This window comes from Harpia harpyja, chromosome 22 (genome assembly GCF_026419915.1).
Source record: "Harpia harpyja isolate bHarHar1 chromosome 22, bHarHar1 primary haplotype, whole genome shotgun sequence".
NCBI classification, from domain to species: domain Eukaryota; kingdom Metazoa; phylum Chordata; class Aves; order Accipitriformes; family Accipitridae; genus Harpia; species Harpia harpyja.
Genome location: NC_068961.1, coordinates 10,723,821 through 10,736,602, shown reverse-complemented (window position 1 = coordinate 10,736,602; position 12,782 = coordinate 10,723,821). Strand labels below are relative to the sequence as shown.

General features: G+C 35.5%; 1 protein-coding gene across 10 annotated transcripts in view; it reads right to left on the bottom strand.

Moving 5' to 3' along the window:
* The window catches only part of HERC2 (HECT and RLD domain containing E3 ubiquitin protein ligase 2), a 119,197-nt gene that overhangs the window by 31,340 nt on the left and 75,075 nt on the right, over window positions 1–12,782 (bottom strand). For all 10 annotated transcript variants that reach the window (XR_008233032.1, XM_052774025.1, XM_052774031.1 and 7 more), the window contains 15 exons: window positions 12,199–12,289; window positions 10,577–10,754; window positions 10,052–10,133; window positions 9,798–9,969; window positions 9,097–9,241; window positions 8,171–8,396; window positions 7,074–7,245; window positions 6,311–6,497; window positions 5,419–5,559; window positions 4,874–5,065; window positions 3,009–3,162; window positions 2,194–2,301; window positions 911–1,042; window positions 238–396; window positions 28–146 (listed from right to left, as the gene is read on the bottom strand). Coding sequence is in view for 9 of the 10 variants with exons in the window: in XM_052774025.1 (XP_052629985.1) it covers window positions 28–146; window positions 238–396; window positions 911–1,042; window positions 2,194–2,301; window positions 3,009–3,162; window positions 4,874–5,065; window positions 5,419–5,559; window positions 6,311–6,497; window positions 7,074–7,245; window positions 8,171–8,396; window positions 9,097–9,241; window positions 9,798–9,969; window positions 10,052–10,133; window positions 10,577–10,754; window positions 12,199–12,289 (2,258 nt within the window). In the remaining variant the exon portion in view is untranslated. The remainder of the gene's footprint in view (window positions 1–27; window positions 147–237; window positions 397–910; window positions 1,043–2,193; window positions 2,302–3,008; window positions 3,163–4,873; window positions 5,066–5,418; window positions 5,560–6,310; window positions 6,498–7,073; window positions 7,246–8,170; window positions 8,397–9,096; window positions 9,242–9,797; window positions 9,970–10,051; window positions 10,134–10,576; window positions 10,755–12,198; window positions 12,290–12,782) is intronic.

Below are 12,782 nucleotides of genomic sequence, written 5' to 3'. Positions count from 1 at the left end.
AAGAGGAGAGCACCACTGCCTTCTTACCAAAGCTCGTGTTTCTCCATCATTATCCCCTAGAATCCGGTTGATGTTAATAGACTGGCCAAACTCTGTTGTGAGCAGTTTCCGTAGTCTCTGCAAGGCCCACATTCTGTGGCCAGCAGCTAAGGAAACATGAGCACACAAAGAACATAATTACTTAAAACAATCATTTTAACTTCAAACAAAGAGACTTAATTTTAAGACTACACCTACCTAAGGCACTCAGTTGAGCACAAGCTGCAAGAGAAGCTGCCAAACGAGGAACTATACTCCTGTTGGAAGCAAAATTTAAGCGAAAATCCAACAAACACGTAACCAAATCCATTGAGGGACATGAAAGAATGCAACGATCTGAGAGAAGGTCTTTAGGGCCTGCAAGAAACAAAAAGCAAAAACAACAGCAAAAAAAAAGGTGGGGAAGATTTGTCCTCAGACTGAAATAAGAACAGAACATAGGCAGGATTTCGCTGACCAAACACAGCAATCTAGAGTGCCATTCTGCATCTGAGTTGGTCCACTCCACCTCCCTTTGAAGGGATTGGAAGAGGCAGTTTCTTGACGTAATTCACCTAACTCCAAAACAGATGCATTAATAATAATAGTAAAAAAAAATTTCAGATTAATTATGCCTCAAAAGTATCCTTTCTTCACTGATGAAGAGGCCAACTAGAGTGATTACGAAATATTTTTCTCTCTTCCCTATGTACAAGTGCACCTCTCAGGACTTTGTTGAAATGTTTCCTAAGTATGAATGAAAAGGTTTTCTTAGTATGAATGCAAAAGAACTATTGAACTTTGGCATGTAAATATCATGCAATAAATGCAACTGTAAAAATCAGACAAGTAGATGTACTCTCTTGCCCTTCTGTCATATATGATACCTTACCTGCAGCTGGCATGATAGGGTAAACAGTGAATCGCCATCCCCATCCATTCACAGAGCCATCACTGATGAACTTCCACTTCAGTTCATCCCCTGGAATTCGCAATTCACTAGACCAATCTGACCACTCACGACCTGTTACAGCAGGTAATATGAACATATTCATCTATACTGTCTGAGGCAATATGCAAGCCACTCATCAATAGCAAACTTCCCTCCATGGTTATATATTATAAACATCACAAACTCATTCAAGAAAAAAAAGCTATGTAAAGCACATGAACATAACTATGAAATTGTTACACTAATATAACTTAAGTCTTAAACAGTTCAATTAGCACTGCTAACAAATACCCTCAGTACTTTTAATACCGCATTCAAAAGACAATGACGAGACCTTACTAAAATCCATTGTCCTTTTTTCAAATTACCTTTTCATATCACAAAAAATATATAACATATACATTAAATAAAGCTTTACAGCTTTTTCCAACTAGGAATCCAATCAGAAATATCTCAGTAATGAAACACATGTGCATCTGAAACAGTCTGGAGAAAAACGGGTCAACAGTAAAAGCCCACATCATGACTGCTCAGAAATGTTAAGCACAGGCAGTAACCACCAAGACCCTTGCACATGATGTCATATATGGGTAGGTTCAATGTAACATCTGATGAGTTTAAAAATATTCCTCTAAAATCTACTGCAAATTAATAGTGCTCAAAAATGAAATCAGACTTAACAGGATAAAAGATGTGAAGATTTCATGTAGTGTCACATATATAGGCCAGGTTAGAAAACAGAAAGAAAGCACCTAGCTATTCTTTTGGGCATTCAACAGCAGAAGAGCATTTGTCGTGACTGTATGAAAGCTTAAAGTACTGCAAGTATTACCTGAAAAAGAAAAAAAAACTAACAAAAGAAGTAACCTTTTCCAATTATGTTCCAATTTGTTAAAATATACTTTGATTATACAGAAATTGGCACAAATTGGCAGGGGTGCCAAACACTGAATTTTTACACTCTAACTGCTCTTAGGAAGAACATGATGACATGCTTTGCTGAGAGATTCTCTATATTCAGAGTTGCAAGATCACTCTTACATGTCTGTGTCTAGATCCCACATACTTTTTAGTTTAAAACAGAGTATCAATTCACACAGCTTTTCCTCTTTTTTTATTGGCATACCTCTCACATTAAGTCAGACACAGACAGCGGTACATTTCATTCAGCATTTAACAGTAAATCACACAAGAAGTTTTTGAAAAGCACTAGTTCGCATAACCTGATCGGACGGAAACAATTCTGTTGACACCATCCATTATGGTGAGTGGATCGTGACGCCGCTCTGTAGAACACTGGCGATCAAATTCTACCCTCAGTCCCTCAGCACCTAAACAGCAACAAAGAGTTTACACATTTCTACAGAGCAATCAATACCGTGAACAAATGCAGTATTTTAGAAATCCACACGAAATCAAACGCAGTTGTTTGGAAGCCATAGAACTCATTAATAAAAATAACTTCCTTTCGTTTAATGATATTATTTGTCTGGAATTTCTTCTCTTTGAAAGGCTTACATCATAGCAAGCTCAGATGAGTAGGGGCTAGCAGACAGAAGAGTATATTCAGAACATTCCAAACTCAAGTTGCAACAGACAAAAAAAGTCTATTTACAGCTAAGGCAAATAGCTCTTTGTTGCCCGTACCTTTTGGTAAGTACTAGGTAACATACTGAAGGAAGCACTAAATGAAAAGACAGTGTTAAAATAAAAAAGTATTTCCCTAATGCCCAAGACTAGAAGACAGGTGTTCAATTACTGATCCTGAAAAAGACTCAGTCCTTCTCAGCTTCATAAATGAACAGAAAAGAGCAATGATATACAACTGCAGCCACAGCCAATGAACCCCAAAATGCATATTTCACAGGATTAAGATGTTCATGCAGTATATAAGTGTTTCAAGAAATATTTTATTATTATGACAGGATGCATAACATGGCTTTAAAAGTTCAATACACATTTTTTGCAAGCTAAGGAAAAAGTTTATGCATGCAGGCTTGAAATTAACTAGATTTTAGTAACTCTAAGAATTCTATACCTGGTATTTTAACTGTGCCACTAGAAGATGTATCATCTGTATACGGATGGCTGCTTTCTACCACAACTGGTTGTGAAGAGAGGCGACCACTTTGTGAATCAGTTGCTACATCTTCTAGTTCAGTAACACACAGCTCCAACAACATATCAGCAACCTAAGAGAAGAAAAATACACACTTTACGAAAAGTAAGTTTGATTAGTCTAAGAATTCTAAGCCAACAACTATTCTTCCTAAATTTAAAATAAATAAATAATTTGTTTTCTGAATTCTGATTCATAAAGCATCATATTCACTCAAAAATACTCTTTTGGTGTTGTTAAACCTAGAAAAACTCCTAAAACTAAAAGCCAAACAACATAAGTTTCCAGTAACTACACGACAACACAAATAATTGTCTTCCCTTACAGAAAAAAAACCTGTAAAATCTAAACCATAAAGCACAGGCCAAGAGATTAATAAAATGTATAAATATTTAACCAGTAAGTAATATTGCAAAACACTGTTTAGAGAGAAAATTCCAATAGTACTCAGTTTCAAATAAAAATTCTGACTCTTCAGGTTAAAAAAAACCCAAACCCACAGAAACAAACAACAACAAAAAAGTACCCACAAACACAAAGTTGTTCAGCTACTCACTATTAATGCTAGAAGCAAAAAACCAGAAATAATGTATAAGTGTATATATAGCATGCATCTAACTGGGGTGGGAGAGGGACAACTACATTTCAAACCCTGAACATGAGTATACATAGCTGATCATTGAAAATTTGGGGAGGGAAAAAAAAAAAAAGTAACAATTTGAGAAATACCACACAATTGCCTCTACATGAATGGCATCAGTTAGGCTCTCCCACAATCCTAGTTTACTCAGAGATACCTCAAGATTTCATTGTTTAAAACTGAAGCTGTCTTGTCATTTATACCATTAATAAATAAATAAAATTTCTCTCAATTCAGTGCACACTCCTTAGCAGTCATTATTCATCTTTTTGGTTAGTGAAGCCAAGTTTAATAAAAGAACACAAAAATCAGTTTTGCATAATCACTTCTGATGTTTCAAAGCACCCTAAGCAGTGCGAAGCCATAAATTAACTACACTATATGAGCATCTTAAAAGAAATGCATTGTTAGTCACTAGAAAAAAAAAAAAAAAATTATTTGAAGTACAAAGCTACAAGAAACATTAAACAACTTTCAGTTCATTACTGTAGGCAGATATTCTATACATAATTTATGATTTGTAACATTCTTTCATATAGCTGCTGGTATCCAATATTACAGCATTTATTAATTCTGTTTGTCAGTTGTCCCCAAAAAACCCACACCCATGGATACTTTGTAAATAGTTAGAAACTTCAATGCATCAAATGTAAATCTTAAAAGTTAAAAAGAATTTCTATATCGTTAATAATACATTAACAACATTTTTAGCTAACAATAATGACTGCATCAGTTTGAGAAATAAACTCAGATGCAAAATAAAACCAACATGGAAGTTTTTAAACTAACTTTCCGCAGATCCAGGAACTAGAGCTTGGTTAATTCAGCTTCATTCCAATAACCACAGCCACTTGTCCAATACATAAATACAGTTCCTTAAGCTTCTATTTATTAATTCTATTTTAATGTCTAATCGAGGAAATAGTCTATTACTGGCATATGTAGCACATGCATATATTCATGTAATATTTCCATTAAAATAATTAACGTTAACATGCATTTAAGTTCAACTCAAATTTTCATGTTTATTAAGTTTCTCAGTATGCTGAATTGCACTTCAATATAAGAAAAATACAAAGAAAATATTCTAGTAAGCTACTAATAAAAAGGACACGGTTAAAATGCAACAGAATCAAAACCTGACCTGTGGGTAAGCTGTTCCCATACCAGACAGCACAGCTGAAAGAACATCTCTTCCCTTTTCACCTGCTCGGTTGGACACAGCAAGCTTTAGCAGGTCAACCATGACACGTGTGTCATCTGGTACTAAGAGACTAGTAAACTCATCCAAGTACTGCGGTTCTGGGCCAGATACTTTACTTTGACTTTCTACATCCTATAAAACAAATTGCAGAAATACTTAAGAAAGTGAAGATTAAAGAAGTATTTCACTGAATCTGAACAAGTTAACTTGTCTGAAGAAGTTTAAAGGTAGTTTAAAACAATTCGTAAATCTGGGATTATATGGCCCCAAAATTAACCTACTGTTAAACCCATTTCTCAAGTGAAAAAGCTTTCCTAAAACTAACCTCCTTTAACACTGGAGAAAAAAAAAAATTCCTCTGTCTTTGGATAGATTTAAAAAACGCAGTCATTTATAGAGTAACTTTAAAAGCACAAAAGAAGCAAAACTGCTTGATAAAAGCATGGTAAGAACTTAAGTTTTAAAGAAGGTATTGACAACATTACTTCTTTGGTTTTTGTCATGGTTTCTGCAATGATACTGGCAGCTCCAGGATCATCTGTGACTGGAATGAAAGGACGGGAAGAGGCAGCAGCAGCTGAGGGAGTTACAGCAGAAGGTGTCACAGCGTCTTCTGAAGATACAACCTAGCCAAAACAAATAATAATTAACAAAAGCTGCAGCAAGATACTGTAAAAAAAATTAAGAGCCTAATTATTAGAAAGGCTTATGTTCGAAGACAGCAGCAATTTAAAAAAAGCCATAAATTCAAAACCAACAGATTTGCTCCCTGTATTTTTAGCTTCTATTTTATGTTCTTAAGCACAGCAAACCAGCCAACACAACCCTCAATACCAGCTGCTACGAAACCAAACAATAAAACAGCAGTGACTGCAGAAAAGTCTACAATGTAGAAGACAAGCCCTAACAATACATGTCAAATTAATAGTTTCTTAAAGGAAAAGATCTCTTCAGTAGCAAGCCTTATTCCATTCAGGCCCTCCTGTCTACATTAGTCGATACAAGTTTACAATTACATTTCATTAAATAATGGTCAAATATTCCCTTAGTCTTGACTTTTTTTTAAGATCACTCCTCTAAAATGATTTTAATATCTGGTCAAATAGTTAATATTTTCATGTTAACTCTAAAATACTACTAAAAATTCTACTAGAAATCAGCATAATTGCATTTAAATGACACACTGCATTCTGAAAGTTTAAAACTGGTTTCACACTAAAATTTTAGTTTTCCAAATCTGACATACGCAGAGTACCCACTCCTGAAATTAGAGCATGAAAGAACTGTTTAATCTCTGCTATTATCAAACTAAACAAGACAGTATTTTTCAGCTTTACTGTTATAAACATTGATGGAAAAATTAATTTGACACTTTACCTCCCCTCTCCTGTCCTGCCACGGGTTTGGGCTCAGCCTTTCTTCTATATCTCCTACAAGCATGCATTCATCTCCATTTGCAGGGCTTCCTGTAGAAGTAGCATCTGATGGGGGGGCTGGCGATGAAGAAGGACATTCTACTGGTGCAATCATACTTGCAGGCATCAATGCTCCAACAACTGCATCCCTGAAATCATTCAGGACAGATTAACATAAACCTAATTATACTCCCTTGTTGAACTTGGAAAAAAACTATATTAGCTTGTCTTAATAAAAGAAGGAAAGGTTTCCAAGCTCTGGAATTTAGAGAGTAGTTTATCTCCATTCTCCTTTGGGCCTGATGCTTAAATAATGTGTTTTAAGGCCACTATTTTACACAAGTTCCTCTTCATAACTTTTAGCACAAGTACTCTGTTCTCTACCAACAACAAGGAGGGCACTGTAAAGTTTTATTGTTCTTTCCACCCTGATGCCCACTGCTTCCTACGTATCATCTATCATGATTTACTTGCATTCCTTTTATATGATTTACTTGAGCATTCCTAATAAAAAAAAATTTTCCCCAGGCACTGGGAGCTTCTGTAAAGAAAACATAACAGCATAAAGCTAACATCAACATCAAAAGAAAATTTAAATGAAGCTTAGGCCTATCCTGAGGAGTCCAAACTTGTACAACAATTCATACCTGACTCAAGAGACCCTAATAGATGGTAAGCTATGTCATCTTTTGCTCTGCAGAAGACAAGAATGTTTGCATGCCTACCTGGCATACATGATTTGTAATGCCATCAGTATATGAGATAACGCCTGCTGTTTGGCAACATTCCCATCAAGCGATAAGAGAATCTTAGCAAGAGAAGGGCGATTCGGCTTGGAACTGTTTGCCCCACTAATTTTGTTATTGGCAGCAGAAGAATCTGCATCTGAAGGAACACCTAGAGTGAAGGGAAAAAAGAGAAAGTGAGCATTTTTTAGTGGTGTAATACATAACTGAAACTGATTTATCTTAACTTCTTGTTAAGTCAGAAAGATGACTGTAAAACTAACTCTACAGTATATTCTTGAACTGCAGTGCCTACTGTTACAACATTAAAGTCAATACTGAGGCTTTGCAGCAATGGCTTTCATAAAATAGTGTTCCACCTTGTTACTTACTCATGAAAATTAAGGTAATACAGTTATCAATATTTTGGTGATCAGCATCTAAAACAAGTTTTACTTACACAGAAATTTCTCAAATAGCAAGAATATTTATTAGGTACTCTTAAAAATACTAATCAAATATTCTATATATGTAGTACTTGCTCTTTTTTAAATACATTGCCTTGTTCATGAAAATGCTTAATTAGCAAAATGTTTGGTGCTTTTATATTCAACAGAAAATATTGCTGTTTTGCCTCCCTATTTCTTAAGTCACCTATCTTAGAAACAAAAGGTAATAGTAGCATCAAGAATTATAGCAAGAGGTAACATGTAAGACCATCAATATTACAGCAGCATCCACCTACCATTACCTCCATAAAGTCTTATCCCATCTTAAAGACAAAGTCTTTGGGGCGTTTGATAAAGGACATTGCATTTTAATTTCCTGAAGAACAATAAAAGTTCAAACTAATGCTACTTCTGAACAAGTCCTTTACAACTTCCACTTTCAGGAAGTAGTTTTGTTGGGGTTTTTTTAGAGGTGTGTATGGGTTTTGTTGTTGTTTTGTGGTGTTTTTTAAAAAGATAGTTTTCCTTTTGCACTTTTCTACCACCTGTTAAACCACACACACAACTAAGTCTCTAATGGCATAAAAAAACCCCCAAACAAACAAACAAACAAAAAACAAGCCACAACATAAGGCAATAAATACCAACCAAGATAAGAAGCACCTAAAGGGTCCCTCGCTGTCTGGAAAAGTACTGGTTCATGAACAGATGGTGTAGCTACATCCACTGTTGTCCATGCTACACTGTGGGAAGACCCACAAGCAACCCGAGTGATTTTCTGGCCTTCCAAGCCCTGGACAAGAGTGGGCTTTCTATTGACTGTAGTAGTTCCATTGCCTTGTTGCCCATGGTCATTGTCACCCCAAGCGTAAACCTGCCAGTAAACATTTCTACATATTACTTTGCTTCACTGGTTGCCTCATTTAATTATTTTCTCAAAAATTCTAACAAAGAAATCTTAGTGATTCGTATTATTAGTCTAGGACACTTTAGAGAACCTATTGCCATGACTTTTTTTTCCCCCCCCATTAAATAATGCAGGCATTATCATACATCAATAGAAAAAAGAAAAAAAACTAAGCAGCAGTTTATCAGATGATTAATAAATTATTGCCAATTCATAAATCATCAGTTGATTCATGAATTATTCAATGTTCACAATGAACAGTAAGTTAGAAGAATTAATTGCATAGTAATTACACTGGGGATCTGAATCAATACTACAGTAATGCTGATCACAGCAGAAAAATCTGTCCAGAATACTATGACTGCTTCTGCATTTCAAGAGTGAGAAGCAGGAAACTGATCATGAGATAATACATGAACTAGGAAAATATTACAAAAGGTGCTACAACAACAACATTTAAACTCCAATAATAATAAGAAAGCTAATATATTTTAAATTACAATCATGCTTATATTTATTCAGGACTTTAAAAAGCAAATAAATATCATAAGAATTTTTTATTCCATTTAATCAGCACTGATGCTATTACACTTTTCTTCCTCAACAGTTTAGTTTATTCCTTTCTGGAACAAGGAAAAAGGGGAAAGGAGGGTGATGCACAACGTACCTGTCCAGTGTCAGTAACCGCTAGGCAATGGAGTGCACCTACAGCCACATGCACAATCTTTTTACCCCTCAGTCCTTCCACAACTTGTGGCTTTCGTACATGTACATCTGTGCCATGGCCTAGCCTGAAGTAGTCACCCTTACCCCTGCAACAGATAGTAAATGTAAAATTCAAAACAATTATATTGTTTACACATTCCTTTGTCAATGCAGCTTCTGAAATCAAAACTTAATTTATCACTGGGATTAAACCCAAGCACCAAGTAGCAAATTCTTCAAATCTGACTTACAGCATATTTCCTTAGTCTACTACATCCTTACTCCCTCAGTCTCTGCTTTAGCTGTAGGCTACATACTCCAAACTACAATTCTCAGGCTCTCTTTTTCCCACTCCACTCCAAAGTCTTGAATTAATATTCCTTTACAGGCTCCACTGCTCCCAAGAGAAGGAATTGTCTTCCCCTTCCTCCACTAATGCAGTAAGACCCAGGCATCCTAACAGAGTACAATACACAACTGAGCATGCTACAAGACACAGTGTTAGAATAATTGAACAGATAACAGCTTGTCTTGAAGATCTGCCAATTTAAAAGACAAAGCACACAGGTAAGGCACAGGTGGAGTTAAGACAGTCAAATAGCAATAAATACAACACATACTTAGCAATTGTTTTGTTACTACTTTCTGGCAAATGTAACATACCATGTCCATACCACTCCTGACTTGGTCAGTGCCAATGAGAACTGTGCACCACACTCAATCTGACAAACGCCTTGGCCATTCAGTCTTTCAATGTTCTGAGGAATGTTGCATCCTTCACTTCCTCCTCGGCCCAGTTTTCCAAAATCACCATCACCCCAAGAAAACACCAAACCTAACAAACACCAAACTGCAGGTCAAACAATGATCACAGTATTCCCATGCGCTAGAAAGCTTCTGGAACAAGATATTCGTACCTTCATCTGTCAAAGCAAGAGTCTGAGCATCTCTGCTTCCACAAGCAACCTGAATGACTCGGTGGCCAAGGAGCACTTTAACCTACAATATAGAAAAAGCAAGCAAGATGTTTCAAAGAAATTATGTTTTAAAACCTTACAGATGTTTTCAAGCTCTTATGACTGATCTTATTGATTGTGCCCAGCCTGAGCATGCCATTTAGCAAGGGATTCTCAAGCCTTGCTCACTCAGGATCCAACATCGCTCAATGACAGTAGTAGCTTCCAGCTATGTATCAGAGTAGATGCAGGACATGAGTGTTCAAAACAGCACTAGCCATTTCACATCACTTCCCAAGAAAGAGACTTTTTGGCCTTTCTGAAATAGCTTACCTTTTATTAGAGGCATGTGTACCAAAACCTAATTTAGATCACTCCAAAATGACGTCTTCATACTGCTTTCATGGTTTTTGGCTTTACTTTACCTTTAATCATATTAAACACACACATTCACATTTCATCAGAAACAAGAAACATTTATTTTACCATCTTAGGCTTGAGCTGTGTGGTATTATCTCCATGTCCTAGCCTTCCATATTCTCCAAGACCCCATGTATACAGTTCACCACTAGAGGTAATGGCAGCACTGTGGGAACTGCCACAAGCAATATCACGTATGCGTTTGGTTTTCAACGCTTCTATCAATCTGGGTTTATCACAGTTCCTAGAGAAAATTAGTAAAGAATTCATTGCCTTAATTATGAAACAGTTGCACAATATACTCCAACCTTCATAATCCAAAACATTTTGAGCAATAACTAACAGTAACCTAAAGATAAAATAAGATGCAACATTATTATTCCAAGACGTACTCTTTAGTAGCACCATAAATCTAAAGTTTACACTATGTTAATGTACTTGAAAGTTTATTTAAATATTTTATGTATACACTGCAAAACTTAGGTGACAAAGCCAAAATACCAAAGTGATAAATCAATGAAAAAGTGTATAATACAAAGCGAAAACTGATATCCTGTCATTGCCCAAAGTTGAGCAATTTGTTAGCTGTGGACACAGAGCCAGATAGTAAGATTAAAGAGATGACATGCCCATCCCAACTTTGGTCTTTGCAAGAGAGAAATTATAACTGGAATTTACTGTTAGGCTTCTATGAGAGTACTGGAAACTTTTACTATTCATATGGGTACAATATTCTCTAAATTCAGGGAAGAGTTTCAACTCAAGATTTTCTAATATTGACTGTGCATCAGAGCCACTATTAAGGTTTTATAAAATCATGCATAGCCTCTGGAAAATTTGCTCCCATGAAATTCCCAAGAGTTCCAAGTCTCACTTTTAATAAAATTACAGAAAACATGAGGCAGTTGAACAATAAACCATACTGCTCTAATCTGGACTTCCTTTTTCATTGATCTGACACACATACCCCTACGAACAGTTATTTGTTGTCATATGTTAACCATCTGAGTTGGGCACTGTAATTTTTTATGTATTCTGAGCAGGTCTTCAAAATATATCAGAATGACAAAGATTTCCCCATGGACTATGTTTATTTTTTTTTTCCTCTTTAAAAACACTGTTCTATTGTGCATACAAAGAAAAATCCTGAGACAATTCAAATTTTCCTCAAAGCTGTCCTGTGGAGGATTAAACTACGTATTACTGAAAAGTGTAAGAAATTTATTTCTGGCTAACAAGTTTGTGAACAGAAGTCTAAAGAAAAGGGCTACAAAATACTCTGTCAGGCTTACATTATGAACTGTTACAGCTCAGGAATGTAAAACTCCTACGGTTTTACACGTCAAGGCACCTCTGTAAACCTTACCTTACAAAAGTTACCAAAAACTCTATGTCCAAAAATGTGCCATTTCATCAGTGACGTTCAAAAATACTATTAAAGATTTTATCCACTAAGTATGTTTCCAAGTGTTATATTAATTGAATGCCTCCTTTTTAAATGACTGAAGACTGCTACAAATGCTGCACCATAAATTGACATACACAGCTGAAAAAATCTTTTCACAACACAATTTTTTATTCCCATTGTATTAAAAATCCTGTCATTGTCAACAGTGGTGGTCAGCTGTATTATAACATGCAACACAAATGTTCTCTTACTGAAATACAGACAAATTTGGTATCCTTACATTCGACTGAAGTGACCAAGTTTTCCATCATCTCCTTCACCCCATGAAAATACCTTTCCGTCAACAGTTAATGCCATAGCATGTCGGCCACCTAAAAGTGTAAACAGAAATATAAATTTTCAAGCTTTCAAGCAGGCAGCAGGTCTAGCAAAAATCTCAGAAATTTGACACTGCTGCACTTCTACAATGTAATTGTACAAGCCTTTCAACCCAATACACGTTACTTATTTTCTTCAGAGTTTTTATGTGATTTAATTTAAAACACAAAACTTTTGTGAGAGTAGGTTTCCTGGCACATTAAAAAAATAATAATCATTCAATTTGCTATTTTCAATGCTGCAAGAAGAAAAGAAAAAGCAAACCACTATTTAGCAATATTCAAAAATCAAAACACTTTCTTTGGATCAGACTAAAAAACTATTCAGAAGTTACCAAATTTAACTTCCAGCAAGTAAGAAACTATGTATGGTCTAACTATACAGGTTTTAATAACAGAACCATTACATTTAATCTGACATTTTATGCAACAGACAGAACTTAATAACCTGTATTTATTTTTAAAAATTTAAAAAATATCAGATATG